Source organism: Aplidium turbinatum, chromosome 10 (genome assembly GCF_918807975.1).
Source record: "Aplidium turbinatum chromosome 10, kaAplTurb1.1, whole genome shotgun sequence".
NCBI classification, from domain to species: Eukaryota; Metazoa; Chordata; class Ascidiacea; order Aplousobranchia; family Polyclinidae; genus Aplidium; species Aplidium turbinatum.
Window position 1 is genome coordinate 4,834,824 of NC_137481.1, and position 27,518 is coordinate 4,862,341.

General features: G+C 39.4%; 2 protein-coding genes across 3 annotated transcripts in view; both read left to right on the forward strand.

Moving 5' to 3' along the window:
• Positions 1-17,663, forward strand: part of LOC145778205 (protein RRP5 homolog) — a 42,594-nt gene extending 24,931 nt beyond the window's left edge. Inside the window, exons 19-39 of one of the 2 annotated variants that reach the window (XM_082589658.1) lie at positions 1,330-1,427; positions 1,622-1,725; positions 1,872-1,994; positions 2,784-2,896; positions 3,067-3,263; positions 4,387-4,528; positions 5,058-5,206; positions 5,774-5,981; positions 6,752-6,932; positions 7,721-7,922; positions 8,095-8,257; positions 9,545-9,681; positions 10,139-10,258; positions 11,218-11,299; positions 12,410-12,532; positions 13,086-13,244; positions 14,217-14,311; positions 14,604-14,776; positions 15,101-15,250; positions 15,969-16,134; positions 17,215-17,663. In XM_082589658.1, the coding sequence (XP_082445784.1) occupies positions 1,330-1,427; positions 1,622-1,725; positions 1,872-1,994; positions 2,784-2,896; positions 3,067-3,263; positions 4,387-4,528; positions 5,058-5,206; positions 5,774-5,981; positions 6,752-6,932; positions 7,721-7,922; positions 8,095-8,257; positions 9,545-9,681; positions 10,139-10,258; positions 11,218-11,299; positions 12,410-12,532; positions 13,086-13,244; positions 14,217-14,311; positions 14,604-14,776; positions 15,101-15,250; positions 15,969-16,134; positions 17,215-17,383 (3,054 nt within the window). In that variant the 3' untranslated portion in view covers positions 17,384-17,663. Of the gene's footprint in view, positions 1-1,329; positions 1,428-1,621; positions 1,726-1,871; positions 1,995-2,783; positions 2,897-3,066; positions 3,264-4,386; positions 4,529-5,057; positions 5,207-5,773; positions 5,982-6,751; positions 6,933-7,720; positions 7,923-8,094; positions 8,258-9,544; positions 9,682-10,138; positions 10,259-11,217; positions 11,300-12,409; positions 12,533-13,085; positions 13,245-14,216; positions 14,312-14,603; positions 14,777-15,096; positions 15,251-15,968; positions 16,135-17,214 lie in introns of both variants that reach the window. The other variant, XM_082589659.1, reaches the window with a different exon arrangement.
• Positions 17,664-23,755: 6,092 nt separating this feature from the next.
• Positions 23,756-27,518, forward strand: LOC145778594 (uncharacterized). The gene is made up of 2 exons (XM_082590114.1): positions 23,756-25,065; positions 25,904-27,518. The coding sequence occupies exons 1-2, from the start codon at positions 23,814-23,816 to the stop codon at positions 26,272-26,274; spliced, it is 1,623 nt and encodes a 540-aa protein (XP_082446240.1). The 5' UTR covers positions 23,756-23,813; the 3' UTR covers positions 26,275-27,518.

Here is a 27,518-nt window from a genome sequence, read left to right on the forward strand (position 1 = left end):
ATGTCAGGTTGGCTAGGTGATTATAGCGGTAGAAGACGTCGTTAATGCAGGCAATATCTGCGACCAAGACCATTAAACACCTTTTCTTTTATCGGTTTTCAATTTAATTCTCACACATTGCGAACAAAACAATGCGTTCTGTTGAATCATAATTGATCTCACAGCGGGAAGACCTCGTTGAAAATAGCTCGTCTAATTTAGCTGGTTTAATTAATATTGCCGTGAATAGTTACGTGACTATTCCAACAGCGTAAGTTACTCTACGATCTACTTTGAAATTTCCTCACCGTACGTCAATGCCAATACTTAGATGAACCATCGAATGGTAGTGTCGGGATACGCTATCCGACTTATACACGGGAGAAGGAAATATCACCGATTTTCAGCTCAAAAGTAGGAGTTCGACTTATACACGAGATCGACCTTAACTCGAGTATATACGGTAGTGCAGAAGTGTATATTGATGAGTGTATGAAATGTATATATTTTCACAATATATGCATCAATACAGTGCTTATTGAAGCAAAACACGGATGACAGTTTTAAAAAATGTATTTTTTCTTTAAGCTGTATTCACTTAATTGTTCGTTGTGTCGTAGTTTCAACTCGAGAAAATTTGCTAAAATCGATTTCATGTTTGAAGTCACAAAAAATCTAACGGACGTTTGGATAACTCGTGAAATGAGAATAAATATTCAACCTCGCATTCGCTTTTTCGCTACCGCGCGTTTTGATGTTGAAGTTGCTCCTCACGCGCGGAAGATGAGCAGTGTGTGACTGTGAGCATGCGTGCCGTGCGCATCGCAGTAGTAATTCACGTTCCAGAGAAAGCCATGCGATCAGATGCTGTTTCGCGAGCAAAAGCAACGTAAGCTGCTTTTCGCTTTCGGCATTCTGTCCGTTTAAATGATCTAAATCTCTTTCCGAAGTATTTTATCTTTGAAACACCACTTTGTAAAGCCATTTTGTTGCCCCTCAACCATAAATTTATGGGGGGCGCCGCCCCCCCCGGAAGTCGGCGCGTATGAATGTGAATCAGATTGTTAGCAAATGGCCAACGGTCTGACCGAATTTTTTTTAAATTAAATTGCGGTTGTCTGTTAAAATTAAAAATCCGTTGTCTCATCTGGGGAAGCCATTAAAGAGGCGTGAAAATATAACTTTGAGAAATCTTTGTTTAGCAGTTTGCAAAAGTTGGAAAAAGTCTTTAGAATATGATGTCAAATCAAGCCGACCGCATGATTGGGGATATGATTTTGAGTGTGGCTGATTTTCCACCTATTGAGCTGTATAAACCTTGTGTCCACACACCTTGCTTTGTGATTACAGTTCATGACGGAGAGGTTCATCGAGTCCGTTGAAAACTACTACACGATTGGTCAGTCGGTGGTTGCCATGGTTACCGACTATGATGAGGAAAAGAAAAGGTTATTTTTCATTCATTTGTTTTGCTTTCATTGTTACGTGCGACAGAAGGTGTTCAAATATCATGTAGCGACATTTTCTTGCTTTTCTAACATTTCGCAACTTTTACCATACGAAGCTGCAAATGTCAGTTTGTGCCTTGGTTTGATTTTTAAAATCTGTTGATGCAAAATGTTGCATATTTTAACTTTTATAGAGTAAACGTCTTGATGAAGCCTTCTGAGTTGAACAGCCTACCAGATGACAGGATCCTGACGTACTGCCAGGAGGCTAACAAGCTTCGCGAGGGATTGTCTAAAGGTGAGTATGAAAGGCACTTTTCACTTTTATCTTAGGCAGCAAAATCTGCAGACGTTGAATCAATGCAATAATGATGGACTTTACTGTCTGAGATTGTCTCAGTTCTCTCTTTTTCTGTCATTTTAACGTTTTTTCAATTTTTTTAGAAATCAGTTTGAGAGCTGGTGATGTCGTAACAGTGACGTCAGTGAATGACGACAAGCATGAAAAGTGCGTCATCGAAGGGGTAGATGCGAGAAAGTTTACTGGAGCATTCGTTGATGATGATGGTCAGTATGAATGTTCGATGTTCATCTTGGTCGTCAATCCCGCACATTCATCCTGTTGTGTACATGCGTTTTAAATTAAAATTAATCTTCCGCAGATGTTCGTTTTCCATCAGTTGACGTTATTCTTTTGTTTTCAATCACGCTTTACAATATTCTGTAAATTTTGTTTTATTTTTTCCCACTAACAGCCAATTTCTACTTCACCCGATAAAATGGTTGATGTCGCAGCGATTTCTGGTGACTGTATGTTATTTGCAAAAGCTTTGACTCGGTCAGAAAAATTCTCATTTTACATTCTCTTCAACTCTCACACGTCTACAGACGTTGAATCAATGTAAAAATGACGGTTTTGTTGCCTGGGGAGTGACCGATGCAAATAAGATTCCCTGAATTTTTTAAGTTTCCTAAGTAAAAAGTGGCTCTGCAACAAGCATTAGCGGAAAGGTTAGCAGTATGCAGTTTTTGCTCACGTTGTTGTGACTTTGTGAACCTAATTCTTATGATTTGTACTAAGGTCGTCTCTAACGTTTTGCGCGGTGAAAGCTCTTGCAGCCAACCAGCGCTTCATATTTGGTTTTACTTTTTATTTTTATCATATCTTGGTTCGATGGTTATTGTTACGTTATTTTTAATTTGCTGTCATAAAACGTGTCATCCCATCAAACGTCTGGCCTGTTCGTCTAACCTTTTAACTCATGACGTCAGCATCTGTTCAACTAGTTTTGTTTTGGTCGTTGAATTTACAAAAATTAAAGGGGTTATTTAAGTTTTTTTTTTTTTTTTTTTCAGAACCGACAAAGGGACTTGCGGTTGTACTTTTTGTCGATCTATCTTCGCGAAAGATCATTTTAACCAACCAGGAAGCCATATTGTCCTATGCACAGGCCAATAAGAACATGCTGGTATGATACTTACGCGCTTTCTAATGATGTTGATGATACGAGCCCACGTTGATTTATATTACTCATGCTGATTTAATCGCCTTTTTTGTTTTTCACCATTGCGTACTAATTTTTTATATCAATGTTGCCTGCATATTGATTGCATCACCATCCTTTCTTTTAACTTCCAGATTTCTTTGAATTCCTCCATTCACTGTACCGTGCTCTACGTGAACGATGACGTCACGATCGGCCACGTCACCAGCGGCCGTGGGCAGAACGGCCGATTGATATATCTGGCAACCCTGCCCCATTGGAACCATTCAACCGATCCCAGCTTGCGATTCTACTGCGTCGGGCAAAATGTTGAAGTGAAAGTTTGCCACATGTGAGCTTTCCTTTTTCTTGATTTGTTAATATTAAATAAACCATCCAATAATTCAAGCAAATATCCAATGTAAGCAATTTAGATTTAGTGAACGGGAAGTAAGTAAGGAAGCCAATCTTGTGTCAGCTTTAAAGGTGCGTCTACACGAGAAAGTGTTCTTGCTTAGAAATTCTTGCTTAAGCTAGTGATTAAGCTCGTTTCGTCTACACTGGCAACCTCGACGAAGATTTTGCTCGCTTGAATCGCGGTCACGTGAGTATCTAATCTCCAATGACGTCACGTTTTAAAAAGTTCGCGCCAAAGCATAGCAGTTCGCGCAGCAGAGTAGACCAAGCAACTGACTGTTCTTTAACCATTTGAAGTTGTTGCAGTCTTTCAGTCATGGCTTCCTAGAAGTTGTGTAAAAAATGCTGCAAAAAGCGAAGGATGCAAACCCGCAATGTACTGCTTATTGAAGCATTCAGACACCTCAGTGAGGTTGAAATGTTGGAAACAGAATTTCGTGTCAGTGTGGGTGACTGGTAACAACCAGCAAGATCATTCCTCCGCTATTTTTATTACCCAGTGTACAATGGCAATGGTTTTCTGCTGAGATCCTGTTTTGGATTTGAAATTGGAAAATATTGTGCTTTCTATGGGCTATTTCGAGTACGGTCACCGCCAGTTCAGCCCGCAACATTAATAAGAACGCCTTGGGATCAAAACTTAACGAAATCCTTTAACGATACCGCCCTGCCCTGTCTGGATACTGAGCTGAGAGGAGACCTGAGATTTTGGCGGGAAAAACATTTCTAAGCAAGAGAACTCACTTAAGCGCCCAGTTTTTTGCTCTGGAGCGTATTTTTTCTCGACGGCTCGCTTACTCGCCCGTTTTCTTAAAAGTAAGCGGCACAAACTGCGATTAACTTAAAGAAACAAGAAGTTTGGCTAGCTTAAGCAAGAAAACAGTCGTCGTGTAGACGCACCTTAACGCGTAACATTACGCGTCTTATTAAAAAGTGTAGCGTGAAGTCTGGAGATTTTATAAGCCGCAAGTGCGTGGTAAAAGCTTTGATAATCGTCTGATTCTCTAAGTCGGTGGTACTTTTGTTTGATTCAAACGTTGCTTCTTTGGCTGTGTTAGAACTTCAAGTGGGCTTTTGCTTGGCGGACAAAAGGATACCGTTCTCCGCCGGAAGCGGATCCGGCAAGATTCGGAAAGATCAACCTCTTCCGTCATGAGTGAAATGGCTCACGAGTTCGGTGACTTGCAGATTGGGGAACAGGTCAGTGCAATGTTCGATCTAATATCTTTGTACATTGGTTAAATGTGCCTTGTTTCAAACGCTGCAGCTAAATGCACGTTGCATAACGTACAACTTCATTTAGAAAAATTGTAATTTCTATAACGTATCAATGTCAAGACATTGAAGACTTTTTAAACAGATGCTCTATTATCCGAAACCGATTTTTTTCATGTAAATTCAGCAGTTTTATCTGCAAATCTAATGTTTTCATCCTGAATTGCATACCACAGTAAATTGTACGTAACTAAATCGGGCAACGGACGAATAGCGGATATCTTGAAGATCTCAATCTTTATAATGGCTATATGCATAGCCGAAAACGTTCGCTTTTTATCTATGTAATGTTTAATGTTGTTTTGTTGCTCAATTATGTCTGTTTATGGTTAAAAAAATACCTTCTCTTGTCTCTACCCAAGTTGTATTATTCATTATGTCTGAGAAGTGATGGCGTTGTAGCATCGTTATGTTGCCATCCACTTCCTTACTTTTCTGATCCCACTATGTCCAGGTGGAAGTTGTCATCCGCTCCATCAAACCAACATCCCTGATCGTTGGGATCCCATCCCGCACAGGCACGGACGGACATCCTCTCACCGGGAGGGTACACATCTCGGAGGCGGTGGACAGCCCAGAGCATGACACCCACCCCTTACGAAGGTTTGTTGGTCGCAACCACCAGACATACTTGTGTGCAACCGAACGGTGTTTTTATGTTGGACTCCCCTGCAAGTTACTCGGGCTTTTGTGTCCGAAGCGTTTTTTTCACATGACGTTGTATAACTCCTGTTGCAACCGAAATCCCTTCATCAGCTCTGCGATCTAAATCATCAAGTCAACTTAGGTTAATTACGTCATCAAGGAGATTAATCATTTGAAGCCGAATATATAAAACTGTCGATTTGCTCACAATTTTTTTTTTCTTTTTGGTAACTTACAGATTCATCTTCATAGTCGATCAAGAAGCAATTGCAACTAAAAATGTCGAAAACTTTCGATGTAAAAAAAAATCTGATTATAATATTTCTGGGATTGCGTTAAAGACTTGCTTTCTATTTGCTAGCGACTGCAAATCCTCGATGATTGTTTGACTCGGAGCTTTGGTGCACACCTTAAGCTGTGAGTGTGATCCCAGATGCAATGTTAGATTTCAGTAACAATTCGACATACAAAACACTTTCCCATCCAAAGGCTTCCAACCAACTTTTCATCGTTTTTCTTTTTCAGTTTTAAGATCGGTCAAACACTTTTCTGTCACGTCATTGGATGCCGTGACGTCAGAACGCACAAATTCCTTGAGATTACCAATAGGAGGGCACTACGTGGCGTGGTGGAGCTTAGCATTCGCCGAACTGCCCCTGACCAATCAGATGATGGAGATTTATCACGTGATACATACCCTGTTGGAAAAGAAATTATTGCCTATGTTCGATCTGTGAGTTAATGATAATAATATGGCTATTTGTTCTTGAATGAAAATTGTGTTCTAAAATTGCCAGTGTGTAGTTGTGTACTGTGCATGTAACACGTTATTGTATACGGACTATATCTGCGACAAGAGATATTATTATTGCTGTGATTATCACTATGCATTGACTTGCAGCTAATCGCTACAGAACATCAACAATAATGGATAAGAGATATAGATGGTGATATTTAGCTGTAAACATAAATGTAATTTGGGGCCAGTTTTTCCTGTATTTTATCACTTTCTATGTTAATTATACAATATTTTAACTTTGAGTTACGTTTCAATAATCCTTTACAACTAATTCCACGGTCACGCAGTTGAATTAGTTGAGCCATAGTTGAAATGGTATCGAGATAGATTGCAAGTTAACCTGCATCTAATACCTTGGTCTTGATTAGCCCCGTTAGCTTGTTGGTTACGCGCCCGGCTCAAGATCACGCGGCGCAGGTTCGACTTTCGAGGTGTGCGCTTGAGCAGCGCATTTCAGGACTGCTCTCCATTCAGCGGCACCTAGTGAATAGAATAATTTTCCGGCAACACTTCGACGATCGGAAACTTCATTCTGCCAATCTTGGTAACCGACTTTGCGTCAAGATCCTCTACAAGTACGCGAAACTATCAGGAATGACCAATCAAGGCTTTGTCAGTCCGAGGATAAAGAGTCAAAACCAACCAACCATTAACCTTCACTTCCGGCATAATTGTGATTCATAATTTCTTTGTTTTATTCTCAGTATGACAAAGCACAAAGAAAGTTCTTTGTTGAGATCTCGCCCGGTTTGAAAGCCCACATCAACGAGTTGTTGATATCGCCGGAACCGCAGTACAAGATCCGTCCCACCAAGTTCGTTGGCAAGGCTCTCCATTGTGTGGTTCATTGTCACCAGGACTGGGAGCTTGTCTTGGCTGTCAAAGGTAAGGTGTCATAGGTTATTTCAATCGATTTGTATTTGCATGGTCTGGCGCCTAGTTATCTTGACCCCTTTCTTGCATATTATAAACTTAGCAGAACTTGGCGATCTCAACATCAATTGCTTTCAATATAACCGTCCACACAAGACGCAATATGAAAGTCGCACCTTCCCAGTTATTTTTGCAAGCTACAAGAATTGTTTGTTTATTTCTGTAAAGAAAGATTTCAACGAATTTAAAACTTGCTTGAAAACATTGCATGTTATTATTGGTGTTCCCTTTTTCGCCTCATGTTTCTGTTCCTGGATCAGCATCCACCTTATCCCCAGCCTCCATCTCCCTGGGTTTTAAGAGAAATTTTTTTCCGCCTGAAAAAGATTATCAGTTATTCAACCGAAGTTCTCAATTTCAATGTTATCTCCTCGTCACCGTGCAGTAGGAACGGTTATGATTTGGTATTATTTCACTATGAGCACATGCGTGCACAGACATTTTGCCGAAAGGACATTTTGCCGAAAGGCATTTTGCCGATGGACAAATTGCCGAAAGGACTAAGGTTGTGAACGATAGACTAAAACACACTGTGGAGAATATCGATACATATAACACAAAAAGGAGTTTCGGCAAAATGTCCATTCAGCAAAATGTCTTTCGGCAAAATGTCCTTTCGGCAAAATGTCTTTCGGCAAAATGTCCGGGTACCGAGCACATGATGATTATGTGCCTGATCTGATATGTCAGTGTTCATGATTTTGCGAGCCTGCACGTTACTAAAGGCGACATTTCTACAGGGGCAATTATTGATGGGGAAACCGGTGACGACTTGGTCGAATTGAGGCCAGGTTGTGTTATGAACGGTGAGGTACAGAGCGTGTTGAAGGATGGGATTGTCGTCACGACCACGCTGGGCCAAGGAAAAGTCCATCTCACTGATTTGTTTGATAAATTTGTGGATGACCCTTTGAACTACTTCAAAGTGGGCCAGGCTGTAAGGTAGGAACATCAAAGGTCAATGGGTTATTGCAGTTATCTTCGTCGCAGCTTTTACAATGCACATCTCTATACAATACTTTCAAATTCAATTTAAAGTTTTTTTCTGTTGCTCTGTGCTGACTTCTTGCGGATCATAACCTCTGATTTTTTTGAAGTTTGTTACTTTTGTTAGATGTCGGGTACTCAATTGCGATAATGCTCATCGGATGATCCTGTCACTCAAGGAATCTCTCGTGCGTGTCGGTGGCGTGAAGTCACGTGACGCTGACGTACTTACGACAGCTGACTTGAAGGAGAAGCAGCTCGTACAAGGCTACGTCAAGCTGTGTGGGAAGGTAGGTGCTTTGACGTAACCGATATCTTCATGTTGCTGTGATATCTTAGAATTTCTGTGGCTTGTCGCATTTTTTTCGTTGATAAAGCTTTGGTAGAAAGTTTGCTTTGTTGAACCATAGAGAAATAAAACATAGTAACTTTAGCGGGTTTAACATACTTTATTTCACACAAAATATAACATAATTAAAATAAAATAAACTCAAACGTTTTCGACACGTACGTGTGTCCTCATCAGGAATTAAATCTGCAATACATAAAATGAAAAATCGTAAGATAAATTTGACTATGCAGTATGCACTGTAACTGTAACGACACTCTGGACTGAAAGCACAAACTGAACAAATGATACGAGAATGATTGCGAGTAAATTATGCGGTGGGAAACAGATCACATGAGGTGTAGACTACAGGCATTGGACAAAACAATTAGAACACACACAAAAGGAACGATGAGCCACAGGCGAATAACTGCCGGTTGAGAGATGGATTGTTACGTTTAATTCTTAAGGCTTCCATGATCTTAGTCTGAAAATCAGATCTGCCTCGAGAGAAAATGAAAAAAAAAGAAGAAATTGAACTAAGATCATGGAAGCCTTAAGAATTAAACGTAACAATCCATCTCTCAACCGGCAGTTATTCGCCTGTGGCTCATCGTTCCTTTTGTGTGTGTTCTAATTGTTTTGTCCAATGCCTGTAGTCTACACCTCACGTGATCTGTTTCCCACCGCATAATTTACTCGCAATTATTCTCGTATTATTTGTTCAGTTTGTGCTTTCAGTCCAGAGTATCGTTACAGTTACAGTGCATAGTCAAAGTTATCTTACGATTTTTCATTTTGTGTATTGCAGATTTAATTCCTGATGAGGACACACGTACGTGTCGAAAACGTTTGAGTTTATTTTATTTTAATTATGTTACATTTTGTGTGAAATAAAGTATGTTAAACCCGCTAAAGTTACTATGTTTTTTCGTTGACAGGACGAAAGTTACAAGTCTGCTACTTCATCCTTCTCTGAACAGTTGCACAAGAGTCGGTTGTGTGAGATACATTGCTTTCTCATTTCAGTGTCTTGTCACTACAAGCAGCCATTATAAAACGAGGCTTATGCTGTTGAAGGATTTTTACGCTATCAGCTACTACACGATTGAGTAATTTCTGTATTTCTACCCACAAACATATGTTATAAATCAAACATGGAAATTATAAATCTTTATGTTTTGAATTGGCATTATACACAAGCCACTTTGTGATGGCTATGGCATAAAAACTTCTATCTTCTCTCCAGAAAGGGATTTGGATTTGGTTATCACGGCAAGTGACCGGCCGAGTGGTTCTCAGAAACGTCTCCAAGATTGTTTTCTCGATAAAGAGCGCCTGTGACGTATTTTTCCCTGGCAAAGCTGTCACTTGCTGCGTTCTCAAGTGGGTGGACCAGATTTGTTATGTTTACGTTTGTTAATTAAGCAGCGACGCTAATTACTTGATACTGTTTAAAATTTTGTCTTGAAACGGGTGATAAACTCACCACTTTGTTCATGAGGACATGGAAAATAAATGAAATACTGATAAATGAAAACATTAAAGGTTTTTAGATGTTTCTTTTGTTTCTTCGAATAGGGCATGCTCCTAGATCAGTTCTTTTTCTGAAGACGTTAAATCAATGTAAAGGAGACTGAATTTTCTAGGAGAGTGCCCACCTTGTCTCACCAGGTCATTGCCTGTGCGCCTGTGGTCAAGCACACCTACATTTCTGATCTTAGTCTAATAAATTGTTGTGTTACTGTGAGTGAATCCACAATCATATGCTACAATGTGAGCTAGGAATTCCCTTAGCACGACGAGGTCACGGATAACATGACAAGTTGATATTATGTTGCAGTGCGGATCCGCAAGGTGGCAAAGTGGAGCTGTCAATGTTGGAGGAGCATGTCGGTGCTGATCTGGCGGCGGTGGTCAGGAAACGGAGTTTGAACGAGGACGCCGAACGGTCTCCAAAGAAGTCAGTGAAGTTACACTTGTGAATAAGATACCTCTGACAGGAGTTGAACCGTTCATTTATGGCTTGTTTACACGCTGTGTAGTGTGTACAGTAGAACATTCCACACAGGGAATCAGTCACTTTGCGAAAACCGACTGATTTGCTGTCTGAGATGAGGGGTACGTTAGTTTACAGACCCATGAAGTTTGTAAATCACAAGCCATCGCTGAAGAATTTTTAAGGATGTAATATGTGTCAGTTTAGTTGGTGTACTAACTGAATGACTTGATTGAACTTACATGTATAAGTTATGTTGTAGTTGACCAGTTTGTAGTTTTTTCTGTATTTTTATACTTGAACTACTCATCCGAATGGTGAGAGCATTGGAACGGCACTCAAAAGGGCGCTGGTTCGACTCCGCTCAAGAGCATGTAGCTGTGTCTCTAGCAACGAAGATTGGCTTTCTTGTTTTTCCGTCCACTTACCGTAATGTAAATCTTCAACCACCGGGCGTAAGCCTGGATACGACAAACAAAAATACCTGAACTAACATATCTTTAGAACTCAACCACACTGTTTAAGGGGTGGCAGCTTTGGGTGTCTCACGTACCCCGTAGTCTTAATGGGGAGTGTTGCACATCCTCTAATCTTTAATGTTCACTTCCCTCACCCATTGCTTTCACGCAAATTTCACTGTTGAGCGTACAGTTAGAAAGCATTCCACGTCGTGTGGTGTATGCGTCGCTTATAAACAGTCCGGTTGTGTGGCTACTTTGCGTTTCCGATATAGCCTTTTGCTGTGGCGTTACACTTAACGTCAATGATTTCGCTTGCCAGCCAAACAGACAAACTCGGTGATTGTGACCAGTTGATAATATCGACCGCTTAAAGAGACAGCTGCAGTTTGTCACTTTCGTTAAGTGTAAAAAGCATTTGTAAACCGATTTATTGTGATCAACAACGTTATATCTACGTTGCAGGAAAATGAAGGTACAGAAGTCGAGCAAGGAAACTCTTGCAGAGATGATCAGCCAAGTTACGACAGAAGGCGACAATATCAAGGTATGTCCTCATCAATCTTTCATAGGAAGGCTCTTTGTTTGAAACATAAACTTCTGCGTCGAACGACAAAAACTACGCTTTTACGCTATATTTACGTTGCGTCATTTTTTAATTGGAACACTAAGCGCTTTTTTACGTCACACGTTATTGTTTTTGCGTAATAACTATTATGATCTGCTACAGTGACAAAAATTTAACGGTTGTTGCATTTGAAACAGTAGAATCTAGTTGGTGATGTATTTTGAGTGTCGATTATTATGGAGTTACTAAATATATCGCTTGTTATTTTTATTGGTGATTAAGAATAGAAAAATTTAGATTCAATGGATATCGAATTACTAACCGGATTCCCCCCACATAATCTCTGCTTGCCCACGGTAATCAAAACAAAATCCTTTGCTCGCATCCGGAGTCATAGGTAGATAAGTTGGTTTTGCAAGTCATTCTGCTCTTATCTATTCAACGTACAATAATGTCGCCTTCCAGTCACTGTGCTGATGCAACGGCTCAGGTTATGTGATGTCATAGCTTCTATGATCATGTGGTAAGAAGACGCCACCAACCATTGAACTGTTAACCTTTGCATTCTGCACAATCTACAAACTGCGTTGCTATTTGTTTGGAAAATTGCTTCATATTAATTAAAAGACTAAACATTAACCTCAAAACATGTTTTTTTTTGTTAAACTATTTCATTCTTTATCGATTCCAGTGAAAACATGTACTTTTGTGATTATCGTTTGCTTTTGTTACGTTTTGGCTCATCGCGACTCACCGAGCAACTTGAAACTGCAAACTGAGAAAATAAATAGGTCGCAAATTAAAATACAAATCTAAAAATAATTGCATTCAATTGAAAGGCTTTTATTTCACTTCTGATGCTTCTAAGGCTTCTTCCATTGTTGAGGAATTTGAACGACGCAATGCGACAGGAAACGCGAAGACAGTTTGAACTCTTCGCAATGCTTTGTTTCGCGTTATATTTGTCATCATCTGGCAGCTTGTCAATCCCGGTTTTGTTCATTAATTGCCTTAATTTCCTGCCCGCTATCGCCCAGCTCGGATGACTCGGAATGCGACCAACTTTTCAATTTTTTATTAAATCCTCAGGTCGAGCAAGCCAGCGACGGAGATGATGCGCGCGAAGAGCCAGGATTCGTCTGGGATGACAATGATGACGTGAAAGCGAGTGATGACGAAAGCGCCGAAGATAGCGGCATTGAAGAGAATCAGGTTTGTGACGTCATAACCATCCACAATGCCACCAGGGCTTTGTTGCCACTGAGATCTTGCGAACCAACATTGCTTTCACTTTCTAAAAGTGCGCTTGGATGAAACAGTATACATCCGCGCTACAGAGTGGGAGCGGTCGAGGCGATTGCTGCGTGGTCTTTCACTGCTTCCTATCTGCTGCTGTGCAATTATGTTCACAACTGAAATGTGCACTGTGCAGTTTTACTGTGGGACGTTGGTAATCGTTTTTTCACCTTGTTCTTGGTTGTGTGTGCCATACTTGACAAGACAAGACGTTGCCAGAGCGGATGCTGCACCTAGCGTCCGTTCCATGCCCTCGCGAACCATCGAACTAGTCTTCTGTGTATTGTTGGGACTTCGCAGGCTTAGTTAACAAAAGATGCTATTTTACATCAAGAAATGTAAAGATGACAACTTATCTAATCGTTTGCGAGTTTTGTCAAACGCGTCATTCCAATAAGTGTTTTTCAATCTTTATAAATGAATTTTATTTACACTGGAAAAGCAATCGTTTGTTGTGCATTGCGTTTAGCCAAAACTCAAGTTGACTAAGCGGGAAAGAGCGAAGTTGCTGGACAAGGAGGAAGATGATCTGAGGAAGAGGGAGCTGGAGCTTCTGGATGAGACGCGGAATCCTGCAACCGCAGACGAGTGGGAGAGGTTGCTCTCTTCAAACCCAGATAACTCCATGGTAGGCATCGCATTTATCTTGTTGATTGTAAATCAGAGGATCTGCACAACAATCTTTTAACGATATTTATGAAATAGGAATTTTGCATCTTTTATTTGCATTTTTATTTACTTGTATAAGGAGATGTTCAATTGTTCAGTCATATCTCGATTCATAGGTTGTTGTTGAAGGCTCAGATTTAAGAGGATGGGAAGGCAAAGAAGCCAATGTTTGCTGCAAGATGTTTCTCGGCAGCCGATTTGTAGCAAGAATTGACAGCGATAGACACCGTGTTTCGCCCATGAGGCTGGGCTCGTCAGTATCGCACCACTAATTCTGCCACAAGGGTATTCGACCGCCGTTTTACCATTCAGTTTAACTCACATGTTTGCTGCAAGCTTGTTAATTTATCTTTCAAAGTCACAGCCACATGTGTTGAGTGACTATAGAACCGGCGTTCTTTCAATCGTCGGCCACACGCCCTCACTACCAACCACGCAGTATCGCAGGCTGCCTCGTTGACTTGGTGGGCTCTAGATACTTTTTCTGACGTCAGATGGCGTAGGCAATGACGTCTTCTACTCGACATTCTTACCGGGAGTGAAAAAGAAACATCAAACAGCATGATTACGAAGATACAGCATAGCGGTGTTTTTTATATTCGTAAACATAAAAATTATGCTTCAGCTTTAGGTACCTGGTGTTTTAAGTTAATGGCTGTTAGAATTAGGTTCTCAACCTTTTCATTCTTGTTTATCCAATGCCGGCTTTCTAAAGCTAAACTCACCCCCACCAGGGTTTTCAGCCAAAACTTTGGAAGTTATGGTGCGGTTTATCTTACCTGCTTTACCCAGTGTCTCTGCCCAGACAGCATACCAACCGTTATTTTTACATTGATTCAACGTCAGCAGACGTTTGATCTGCTGTCTGACTATTGGTAGATAAACAACTCCCTTGAGACCCCTTGTTTTAAAATATCTTCAATCTTCTCAGTATTGGGTCCGGTACATGGCGTTCCATCTGCACGCAACCGAGATAGAGAAGGCGAGGTCTGTTGCCGAGAAAGCGCTCAAGATCATCAACTTCCGGTGAGTCGGTGCCACGCAACCAAGCCGCCTGTGTGGTTTAGATCCCGATTTTTAAACTTCTTTTAAATTTGTCAATGTTAGTTACCCGTGATGGATTAAATCCTACTCGAAGACAAAACCGATGCTCGGACACAAGCTGGAGCCGACGATTAAATTTTGATCCTACATCTAAGTTTTGTAATTATGGTTTGCAATAGAAATCGTTGCAAGGTTTTGTTGTCTGAATATTTTGATACGTGGGCCAAATGCAACGAGATATTTTACAATGGTTGTTCGGCTATCTCATCAACAGCGAGGAAAACGAGAAGCTCAACGTCTGGGCCGCCCTCCTCAACCTGGAGAGCTTGTACGGAAGTGACGTCACAATGGATGCAACGTTGGCGCGCGCACTGGAGCAGAACGACCAACTGAAAGTGTTAAACCACGTCATCAATATCCACTCTAAAGCTGGGAAGAGCGAGGCAAGTTGGTGGTTTCTTTTTAGGGGGTCACAGCCCCCAAAGCGACAAAAGTTATTTTTCTTCTGGCTTAATTTATTTTCTCTTATATTCAAGAAACATAATGTTAGCAATTAGAGAATGCATATAATGTTATGGCTAGTCTCTGATGTCACCAAACGTAGATGAAGTTTTATGTTTGTGATGACGTCATGCATATGACGCCAACGCGAGCGTCAACTGGTTGGAAGCAACGATGAACGGACGCCCAGAAATAAATGAGTTATCTTTAAAACCGACCCAAACTGTTGTAACGCGGTTAAGTTTTCACATTAATTTTCCGAACAGAAAGTGGAACAAATACACAAGAAACTGGTAAAGCGCTTCCGGGAAGACAAGGAAGTGTGGCTGGCGTACATGCGCCACCTGCTGGTGGAAGGAAAGCCTCAGGAAGCCCAAACATTGATGAAGAGAGCGCTGAAGAGTTTGGACACCAAACAACGTATGAATGTGCATTGTATTGTCATACTGGCCGACAACTTAGCTGTCATTTATCTTCACACAACATTTCCAGTTATGTTTGTGGTAAACATAGAACATGTCATGTAGAATGAAACTGAACTGTTTGACTGCATCATGTACCCAGACAGCAAAGTCTGTCATTTTTACATTGATCCAACGCCTGCAGACGTTGAATCAATGTAAAAATGACGGATTTTGCTGCCTGGGTAGTGTTTGGCAAAGATTTTATAGCCGCATGCACTTGCTGACGCCAACCTCAGTTATAAGCTGAAGACCTAACCTTTGCCTAAAGAGGCTATTCCTGCAAGACAGCAACTTAAACGGTTATTTTTCTTTGGGCGAATAATCGGCGCCCTCAGTCAGAGCCTCGTTAGTGTAAATAGATTGGGCCCAACTTGAAGGTGAGGTTGACTTGGCGGGGAGAAGCTACATCTTTGCACACAGCTTGTGTGGTTTTAACACACGTCCCACCTGCTCTTTCCAATCCAATGAATGAAACTAAACGAATGTCCATTCACTGAAGTCAGCCAAGCTCGGAAACTTGAAAAATTTTCTTGATTCAAGCTTTGCTACCATTAAAGCGTCTTCATCATTAATCATATACAACTAGAATTAGTTACAAGTATAGCTCTAACGCGCAGTGCTTCAATACCAGTTTATTTTTCAATGTACATTCCATTAGAGTATTCTGTTTGTAGATTTGGAAGTGGTTTCTAAGTTTGCCAAGATGGAGTTTGAGCTTGGCGACGCTGAGCGAGGCCGCACGATGTTCGAGAACGCGATCAGTAGCTACCCGAAGCGCACGGACGTGTGGTCTGTCTACATTGACACATTGCTCAAAGCCAAGCGAATCGAAGATGCCAGGTAGCCTGGACCTGGATTGTGTCTATTTTAATTATTGAAGTGTTTAAATTAAACGTTTGTAAACAGAGAAATGATACTTTATCGATTCCCTCCCGTTTAATCGATTATGTTTTTATAAAGATTTTCAAAAGTGTTTAGCCAAAGCTTGACTCATGCAAAATTACATGAAGATATTTTTAAGAAGTAAATTGCAAATTAGATAATTGAGAAGTGATAGCAAATGCAATAGGGGAAGGTGGGGCAAGATGGGACGTGGGGCAGGACGGGACACCGTGGATATTTTTAAAAGTATTAGCTTTAGCGTCCTCTACCCATTTAGATGTTAAAGGACACCATGATTCTCGATGACTTGCAAAAAAAAGAGATGTTCAGAGAAAAAACGTGGTCGTGGCAACAAGATAACTGATTAGAGGCTAGTTGCTATAAGAAATCTTATCAAAACTTTTCACATTTTAGCATGATTTCAGAAAAATTTGGAAGATGATACGTGGTCTGGAGATACAGTAATAAAAGTGCTTTTTGGGGTATCTGACTTTTTAGATTTGAGTTACATATATAATAAACAAACAGAAAATTTCAAAATGTCAGTCATTGGGGCAAAACGGGACAGAGCTGCTTGGGGCAGGATGGGACATCTGTTCTGCTTATAATGGGCGTGGCAATTTTGTATGTGATTTTTATGGAAAAAAGTAGTCTGTCATTTTGCCCTGATGTAATTACGTGTGCTGTAAATGCAAGTCATTTTTGAAATTACAAGGTATTACCAGTAGATTTGTGGTTTTACAGGTGATTCCTCATATGAACAATACGCGTCCCGTCCTGCCCCAGGTGTGGGGCAAGATGGGACAAATTAATTTTTTTTGTTTTTGTTAATTATAAGGTCATGCGATACTAACTGAGTCTTTGTATCTTGCTGGTTGGTAGTGGTGTGCAATAGAAATAACATGATACCAAAGTTACCGATATTGATAAAAAGGAATTCTGCAAAACATCGATTAAAGTTAAGTGTCCCGTCCTGCCCCACCTTCCCCTAAAGACGTTTGAATACGTTTCGGACACATCGGTTTTAATATTTGGCAGGGAGATATTCAACCGGGTCACTTCAATTTCCATATCGAGTAAAAAGATGAGAAGCTTTTTGAAGCGTCTCATCGAATTCGAAACGAAATACGGAAATGACATCACGGTGAGCCAAGCCAAGCAGAAAGCAATGAATTACGTCGAGATGAAGCGACCAATGGGAGAGTGACCTGCCCTGGCGTAGGCTGCTTGATGGAAAAGCACAAAATGGCGGCTATCCCTTCGGGTAGTGGGGAGTTGGTGGCATTTTTTAACGACTTGGATTTGTGTTGGAAATCCTCGCTAATGCCACGTATTGCTTCGGACTATAGCTTTTGATTTTTCAAGTTGTGAAAAGTGCTTTGTCTTGGCCAAGATATAAAGCGCTGTCTCTATGGGTCAACAGTTTATTGTTTGTAATGAAATGTGCTTCGAAACGCAAAGAAATGTGCGCAAATACAACATTTGAGATCGCATGTTGCTTTGTCAGATTTAAACGCATACGGAGGAGATTCCGCAATCACCGGTGCGCTCCAGACAGCAAACCAATCGGTTTTTAAATTGGCTGTGAGAGGTCACTTCATGAAAATGCAAGGACACAACTGCAAGGTTGTTAGGAGGTAGGCTAGCTTGTTAAATGTTAAGAATTTTTTGTTTTACCTTACCCTTCAACTCGAAGTTTTTATTCTTTCTTTAAATAGTTAACCCGAGAGTACCTTTGTGAAGAATTACATTTTAAATATAAGCCTATGTTAAAGCGGCGGAAGGAATTGAACCCGTAACCTTTGCGTTCTAGTTCTGCAATCATGTTCAAATATGCTGGATGAGATGTGCTGCAGAGTTTTGTTGCAATATTTTATGAGCTTGCGACGTGAAGTGTTGCCAGTATCCAGAACAATATCTTCAAGCTATAATAAAACCTGTCGTGGTCATCGTTAAATGCAATGGGATACTTTTTCAATTAAAAGCTTTTGTTGTAATCACTCGCTTGGTATAGGATACAAACGTAAGGCTATGTATTGGGTGGCTTCATTTGGAACGTTTTTTTTTAATCTTTATTCTGGAACTGACAAAGCCTTGATTCTGGTATTAGGTGCCACTGAATAGAGAGCATTTCTCAGAATGATTTGTTCAAGCGCACACCCTGAGAGTCAAACCAGCGCCGCTTGATCTTGAAGCTTCTTCGTTCACGAAGTCGCGCGCTAACCAACTGAGCTACCGGGGCGGACAATCAGTTCCATTAAGTCACCGAAAGTCATCTGACGCAGAAGCATGACTTCATGCTTTTCTGATATTGAATTTCAATAAAACTATTGTCTTCGTTGTTTGCAATCTTGTCAATAAAATCCACCAGATACATGAGAATTTGCAATCTATTTGTTTGTTTTTTTTCGTTGTAGTCGCAAGTGATAACTGAGCAATTAGCTAGTTTCCACTAGGTTCATCCTCGATAAGCAGTTAAAACGTATTAACTTATTAGCCTAATGGCGACAAAACAAAGCAAGAAAACTGGTGATAACGAAAATGTGCTTTTGAAACCCCAGGAAGCAGTGAAGAGCTTGAAATATGTCATGCAATGTTACAAAACAAATAGAAATCTTGTTTAATACTTTTGTCGAACTTGTCAGAAATATAAAAAGTGTCTAGGCTACTATATTTCAAGGCAACAATACAATTATTTTTCCACCGAAGAGTCTGTGGGAAACAGAAACATAAATAAGGGAACGTTCAAATATTACGTAACGCCTTCGAGGGGGAGGGGGGGTTTATGCAAAGCGTTACGTTAGCGTCACATCGGGGGGGAGGGGGTTCAAGCAAAACGTTACGTAACGCTTTCGAGTACGGAATGGAAGTTTTTTGTGCTGAATTCGTAGTGAAAAAGCGTTACATGGGGGAGGGGGAATTGAAAAAGCGTTACGTTGGCGTTACATGGGGGAGGGGGGGTCAAAAATTCGGAAAAAAAGCGTTACGTAATATTTGAACGTTCCCTAACTTATTTGATTTAAATAGTGTAACACAGAACAGCCGCTAATGCAAGTCTAAACAACTTGCAGCAAACATTGTTTTATTTGTAAAAAAATCAGTTACGTGTGTGATGTGTCTACTCACTGGATGAGTTTATCAATGACTAGGTCAATTTATGATACTCTTCCCACATAGTCTGACGTGAGAATGATATAGCAAATTGTTTTGGTGGTGGGAGTAATGTTGTTGATTAGGTTTGTCTTGTGGTGGTTAATTTGCTTTTGCCTAAAACTGCAAATATCACTAATGTTTGTCTACAAAAACTCAACCAATGTTCTTTTAAAACTAATAAACCTATCAGTAAAGGCTGACATGCAAATTTTACTATAAGCCGACTTCAGTTGTTAACTAATAACTCGTGATTTTTGACCACCGCATTGTATTTTTGTTCCATTTACTTCACTGAGTCGATTTCGTCTGAAATTTCAAGCGAATCGTAAACACTTTTTGATCTTTCCGCTGCTAACACACGTGGTGGCATTATACAAACCACAGCAAATGCTATTGCGCGCTGAAATATACAACAAATCTTTTCTCCTTCGACAAGAATTTAAAATCCAGATGAGCGGGTGCAATTAATAATAAAAGGTTGAAGAAGATAATTGGCTTAATTTAAATATTTCTACTGTTTGCACGCATCACTTCTTTTCGCAAACATGCAAACACTATCGAACACATCCGGCTAAATAGTCAAACGCCAATGGTTCCTTTCTCAGTCATTTCGTAGAAGAATTGAATTATTATTCTTACTTTTCACAGTAAGTGATACAAAGAAAGAAGAAATAGTAAAAACATACGTCAAAAAACAAGGCTCGACGTATAAATAAAAAATAAATACAAAAATATTATTTGAAACTTTTTGAAAGTTTCATAAAATAATAGGAAGACCTTATCGCATATAAACGAGAAACCTGCTTTTATTTTCATTTGTATATTTGTCGCTGTACGTGGTGGTTTAAGTTTTTAAATATTGTAAACTTTCCGTCAGTACCGACGCCGTACACTTATCTTCTCCGATCTCAGTTGATAAACGCGCGAGCGTTTGTGACGTCGGTCATTGTCGTCTAGTGCTCATTGCAGCATGACCTTGCAAGGCAGATGACAATTTGTTAAAGAGAAACCCATCCGCATCCAAATTAGTGTATTTTGAACTTATGAATTTTAAGTGCATTTTTTTCATCTTTTGTTTTAAATCAGTTGGGTAATTTTATTTACAGGTTTCCGATGTATTTTTATTTTTACACTTAAAAAAGGCAGATAATTATGTTGATGCAGGTTTATGACAAACCAAAAGGGATGAGGGGATTTCCAGATAGTTGTTTGAACAAATGGGATGAGTTTTGTGGATTTGCGTCATGTGCAATAGATGCTATAGAAGTTGAAACCGAGTTGATTAGCTATTTGAACGACATTGGAGGTGCCTGGGAAGGTGAAGGGATTGCCATCAACGACTATCCACTCTTTCCAGAAGCAAACAATTGTGATAACTTAGCAGATTTTAATGACTATCAGGAAAGCTTAGACTCTGTCTCTTCAAGAAGCACTGCTTTTGAGAATACTAATTCTACACCCCCGCGTGATCGACGTGCGGAAGATGAATACGCTACTGAAGATTTTAGCGTAGGAGGAGGTTTCAATATTTTTAATACACATTTGCCTCCTGGAGCTCCACCTACGTGTGTCTATCCAAGTAATAATGCACTCAAACAAACTGGACCTAACGACCAGGAAGTCACCTGTAGCGCTTTGCAGTTTGACTCAAACCAAAAAGCATCAGACACTTTATTGCAACCGGTTTGTAATAGTAAAGAAGTGGAGCTAGACACACTTGGAAGCTTGCATTGCATTCAAAAGAACAGTTCAACGGATCTGAATGTCCATGGATGTAGAGCAGCAGAAGTAAACTTTAGTTTTGAAAATACTTTCACAGAAGGTATTAAAAAGTTTGATACTAGCCCATCTGCTGAACAATCGACAATTGTTCAGCAGCCATCTACAAGCAAGACATCAGAAACAGGTAAAGTCTATTTAATAGATTGAGTTTCGCTTTTAGCAGCATGATCGCTGCTGATTTCTATTTTAGTTTAACCGCATTGTTTAAATCGTTTTTATGTTTATCTTAACAAGTGATAGCAATGCGCTTGTGTTTGGTAAACTATGGAAAATTATGATGGTGTGTGGTAGATATTGCCAAGGGATAGCCTATATAAAAAACTTTAGATATCCCTGATAATGGCGCCAAATCGTCTACGTTTGCCTCGATGTGTTACAGGCTAAGCTGGGGAAAGGGGATGTGAGTGGTATGCTGCATAAACAAAAACAACCACAAGCAAAAGTTTTTGCATCTAAATTCGTTTACTTATATTTCCAAGAAATTATTGCTATGGAGATAATGATGGCTTGAAAAATACAAAAATATATAGTGTATTAACTTTGACGTAATTGTAGTGTTCAACGAAGAGATTGACGATTTCAAGGAGATGATGGCGAAGACATCAGACAAATTTAAAAACAAATTGACTACTTTTAGCAAAAAAGAAATAGCAATAAACTAGTAGAGTGTGATTGTGTATCCACTTAAAATTTTAACCAGTTTGTCAATAATTTTGCTCTAACTTTGCGAAAAAAGCAACCTCGTAACGTTTTTATATCAGAAGTTATTAGAAAATGAAAGTGTGAATGGAATAAGTCCACACGTCAGGCCATTAGCTGATTCAACTCTTATTGGCAATACCAAAAACACGCTGCTATATATACCATCATGCTTCTTATGCTTTTACATGTGCAAGAAATTAATTTAAAAAACAAAGCTTTTTTAACTATTTTATCTTGATAATGAGCTGCCATATTATGTATTTGTTCTGCAATCTATAGGCTACTTAATATCGTTGCTGCGAACACTTTATTTCTGTATAAAATCTGTAAATAATCCATGTTTTGATAGTCCATTACCTAATTACAATATGTGTGTGTTAGTTTGTTTTTGTGATGTTGTTAGGTTCAGTCGTGTTCTCATTGCTTTAAGAATTGGCGCTTCAATTGTTTCAGCAACGGGGAGGCGACTGATTCTTAACTAATTCATCTAGGCTACTTGTTTTACAGTATCAGGTTTGGTGGCCGTGCTTAACTATACTTATCGATGCAAATACCGCAATATTAGATCTTTTTATGCACGTCTTAAACCATTAAGGTTTTGCCACCTTTTCCTTTTGTTGGTTTTGTTACTGTATTTCTTTTTTACAATATCATTTCTTTTTGCGTTCTGACAAAGAAAAATAAATTGAATTGAATTGAAAAAAAAAAAAAAATAGCTTGGTCCGAATAGGGTTAACGCTATTGTTGAAAGTGTCATCGTAGGACACCGGTGGCCACTGAGTGAGAAAACAGCAGGTATTGCAATGACATTTAATTCTTTCACTCACAAGTTGAAAATTGTTCAAATTTACAGGACAAACACAATGACAAATTCAAAAAAAATTGAGAGGGCACCTAAGTTTCAACGAATTAAAATTTGTAAGACAAACAGAAAATGTAAAAGTTGCACACCAAAAGACAAAAGAAAACTAACTTTGTTTTCTTGTTTTTTGTGCATTTTCAGACTCAATTATGTTTTTTTGATAGACTACAAATTTGCACTTTGTATTTGATGAAATTCATCCCCTCAAACGATGAAATGAGCCGCCCAAACTTCAGCAGAAGTTTGAGCGGCACGTTTTTGAATTAATATTAAGGTTATGTTTTAAAATAATTTTCATTCACCACCACAGAAGGATTTCACCAATTTGTTTGTTGAAGATTTGTGTAGTATTCCTAATCTTTTCCTCCTATACAGCACAAGGCACATTTGATCTCATCACTCACATTCTCAAATAGATCAATTCAATTGTTTAACTCGTTGAGTGAGCAATGTGTTTACTTCGAAATGCAGCGTTATTTTTTTTAGTTTCGGAGGGGCTGTTAAGTAACTTCTTCCCTTTAAATCCACCGATAAAACCTTGCGTACTCAATTCTTCCGACCTGGTTAAAAAATTGGATTGAGCAAGAAAGATTTGCAAAAAAGGAGAAAACTTTTTTTTTTGGTTTGGTAGACACGTGGCCAAGTGCTGCCCCTTGGATTCGTTACGGACAGACGCGTGTTTCACAAACACAATGGTGAAAAGCTCAATCTCGAAGTATAATGAAATATAAGCCGCGATTATTATTTAACTTTGCAAACACGCTCATTTAAAAAAATAAGAAACATGAAACAACAAAACAACCAAAATGTAACTTTTTTGTATTTTTGTATTGCAGATTCAAACATGCACTATGTTCAATATTTCTTACCTCAACAATCTTTTACGTCAACTATGAACGAGAAGCCGCAATCTCCTGTTTCCAATGAGGGTGATACTCATCTGCAGACCTTGCTCCCACAAGCCTCATCTCATAATAGTTTGAAGTCAATCCATCAAGAATCCCCTTCTCTTACTCCAGCATCTCAACAATCCTCAACGTTTTCTACTCCAAGCCCCGAAGCCAAAATGAACCTCATGATGTCGGAACCTAGTACGAGACAGAATTCTTCTCACATAAGTTTTTCTTCTCCAGCTAGTATGGACCGCCCCCGATCCAACAGTCCCCCAGGTTCCGTTTTCTCGAAGGCTTATTCAATCAATCAATTTTCAAGCAATGAAGACACAACACCTTACAGTACGTACTCCTCTCTGTCACACGTTCCCGCCCTGTCTCCCACATCTGATGATGCCGTCACTACGCATGCGCTTCAGTACGCTCATCACTCTTACTGTTCATCAACAAACATGGTTCCGCTCTACACGGAAGAATCAAAGTTGCGTGAGCCACCTCGTCTTGAGTTTTATTCCAGCGCTTTGTCATATCAAGCCAGTCATTCGTCGTCCGGCAATCAGCTTGAGGAAATGAAAAGAGATTTCTGCTCTTTGTCGCAGCAGCAGCAGCACGATGGCTACAGCAATTCAATGGCAAATGGATATGGACTGAAAGAATCTCTGCCGCCACAGCAAACCTTAACTGAACAGATATCTCAAGAAGTTGATTATTCAAAATGTGTTTCTCAATATCACAATGTTTCGTACTTGAGACAAAATTCCGATAGTGGTTTTCCTCAAGATCAGATTTCTACAGGAGCTGGTGATATTGCCAGTCCAGGATATTTTCAGCCACCTGTTGAGCGATCTGAGAGCATGGAAGAAACGATCAGGCATTTTCAGCAAAGTCTTCTTTCTCCTTTTCATGCAGCTCCTCATTTAGAAAACGTTGAAGAGAATCAATTTCTAAAACCCTTTTCTGTGCTTTCAATGGTGAATCCAAAGACTACAGTTGGAACTAGTGATGTTGCCAAAGCTGGAATCACGGATCTCACTCCTCGGCAACCTACTAAAGGGCACCACAATAATTTTGCCGAAGCAATCACGTATCCAGTTCAGTCTCGATTTCCTCAGCCATTTTGTGATAGCTTACCACCTCCTCCGTATTACCCAACTGAAACCAACACTGAAAGCCAAACAAATCCAGCTAATCCTTTCGTGGAAACTTACCCACAAGAAAGCAATTTTTTTCGCCCGGAATTCGCTCCCACTTTTTCGGCAAATGTATTTTCTGATGTTCGGCAAGCCAGGCCACAGCCAGTGCCTTACGATGTACAACAACGTAAAACAGAAGATTATCCCGTCTTTACTTCTAACCTTTCCAACCGCAAAACACAGGCTCATCGTAAAAGTCCAAAAGTTTTACCCCAAGACCGACCATACGCCTGCCAAATGCCAGGATGTGAAAAAAAGTTTTCACGCACAGACGAATTGAACAGACACGTTCGAATCCACACAGGTAAAAAACTTATTTTAGTTAGGTCAAAGCTTTTGTTCAGACCAGAATGGTTGCAATTGAACTAAATCAAATAACTCTGTTGTGTTCTTAACTCATTTAACAAGAGTCATACAAAAGTTTTCTACTTGTATTCAAAATCGCAAGAATGCTTTCAAAAGGCGTGCTGCACCCAAAATATACTTGATTACTAATAGAATTATGAATAGGTTGAATCATGTTGTAAATGGCGACATGTAAATCTATAAATATTAATGAGATTCTCTTTTGGAGCATACAGAGAGCACCATCTTAAATGACACTTAGCTAGGTTTCAGCTTTACGCTTTGCTTTGATGAAATAGGCTGAATTTTCAGTACTAATTGGCTCCGCTGCGTCTTTATGCGGTCGTTTTAAAACTTTCCAAATTTTGCACCATTGGGCATACTATGCAACCCGAGTATTTCACAAAGCCTCAACTCACAGGCTCAGGCGACACAAGTAGAAATTTTAATATTTTTAAGTGTTCTTGAAGTCTTATTGCAAACAATTTTGGCCGATTTTTGATTCGGTCAAACACAATACTGATTGCAATTGATTGAGTTTCGCTTTTAGCATGATAGTCGTTGCTTACTTCACAATGTACATTTTAAGGCTAAAACAGGTCGTTAAAATATACATTGTGAAGTACACAATAATAATTGTGAAGTACACAATAATAATTCCTCAACTCAACATGTTAAAACTTAAATCAAGCTCCGACATTTTGAATTTGCATAATTATTTACATACAAAGTTACTCTCATAGCCCTGGCTAAACTACTTTTATTTATAAAAATAAACTGATGAATTTTGTTTTCAGGACATAAACCATTCGTATGCAAGGAGTGCTTGCGTCGATTTTCAAGGAGTGATCATTTACGTACACATACACGCACACACACCGGAGAGAAGCCATATTCCTGCAAAGTGTGCACCAAACGATTTGCTCGAAGTGACGAATGCAAGAGACACATGAAAATACACGATAAAATTAAAACCAAAAAGGTTGTGACGACAAGTTCTTCTACCAGGAAAATATCTCGCCAAAAAAATTCCCTCTCAAATGCAGCTTGTTCACAAAGACTGCAGCTCAATGTTTTTCGTCCCCCCAGCCATGCACTCGCAGAGAGCCTTGCAATTTCTTCTCAGCAATACTTCTCAAAGGAAGGTGAACAGTTTCAACAATACTGAGCGTTCAGCACGTTTTCTACAAGAGAAACCATGTTTTGTTTAGAAAAAAAATTTGTTACCTTCAAGACTTTTGTCCGACAATAACAGTCTTAAACGTTTGAAACTGAACATTTATAAACGGGAGTTACTTTCTCTATGGAAGATAATTGGTCTTTCTGCCCCTCCATTGGCAGTTGTAATTGAAAGAATTTTTTTTTATTCGCAATCTTTCAGTTAGACGTTTACAGTAGTGATAGAGGACAATTGGGTCAATTACGCACCCTAAAAGACAGAATAGTAACTTTATTTATGGTATTTGCAAGGTCGGGATAAATGTAAACCTGCACATTATTGTGTTTTGCTGAAGTCCCCCCAATCCTTTCTAAACCTACTTGCTGTATCCGCCCTGGTTTACATTAGGCTGTTGGCAGTTGAGCTCACAACAAATTCCAAATTTTTAGACCGCAATTTTTACTATACTGTATCGTTGAAGATCTTGATACAATTTTGTCATGATTGTCTTGTGACAGACAAACCCCATTGTTGAGCCACAAGCTATCACGAAAATCAAGATTTGCCAGGCATGGGCGTCAATGTTCCAGACAGCAAATCAATCGTTTTTTACACTGATTCAACATTTGCAAACGTAGAATCAATGTAAAAAAACAATTGGTTTGCTGCTTGTGTTGTTTCTAATTAAGGCCGGAAGTAACAACTTCACAACGTCTTTCTCAAACTGACTTTATTTAACTGTTTAGGTATATTTATAGATTGAATTGTGAGCTGTTTTTTTGTATGTCTGTGTGTACAGATCCAACTTTTCATGTGAGAGCATGGTGAGATCTTCATGAGATTTTTATGAAAATAAGGTGACCTTAAATTATGAAATGTTTTATTGGATTGTGACATTTTTCACTTTCTGAATCTAATCAAAAAGTTCATGCTGATGATAAGTTCGTAGACTATTTTATTGCAAAGTTCAACCGCATTTTTGTTGGAAACCGTAGCTTTTTGTGACATTATTATAACGTATTCGTATTTTTAAAAACCAACTGTATATTATGAGCCTTGATTCTTTTATCGTATTATTTGCAATAATGTTACGTCAGAGGTTTGTCTTATACTAACGGGTTTTTGCGTGCGCTACAGCTCTTATGTCACGCATAGTTTTGCCGTGAGCTGTCAACAATATAGAAAACTGGTTTTTCTTGGAAATGTGCTATGCATATTTTACGTGTTTGACATTTACTCGAAATATATAAAAA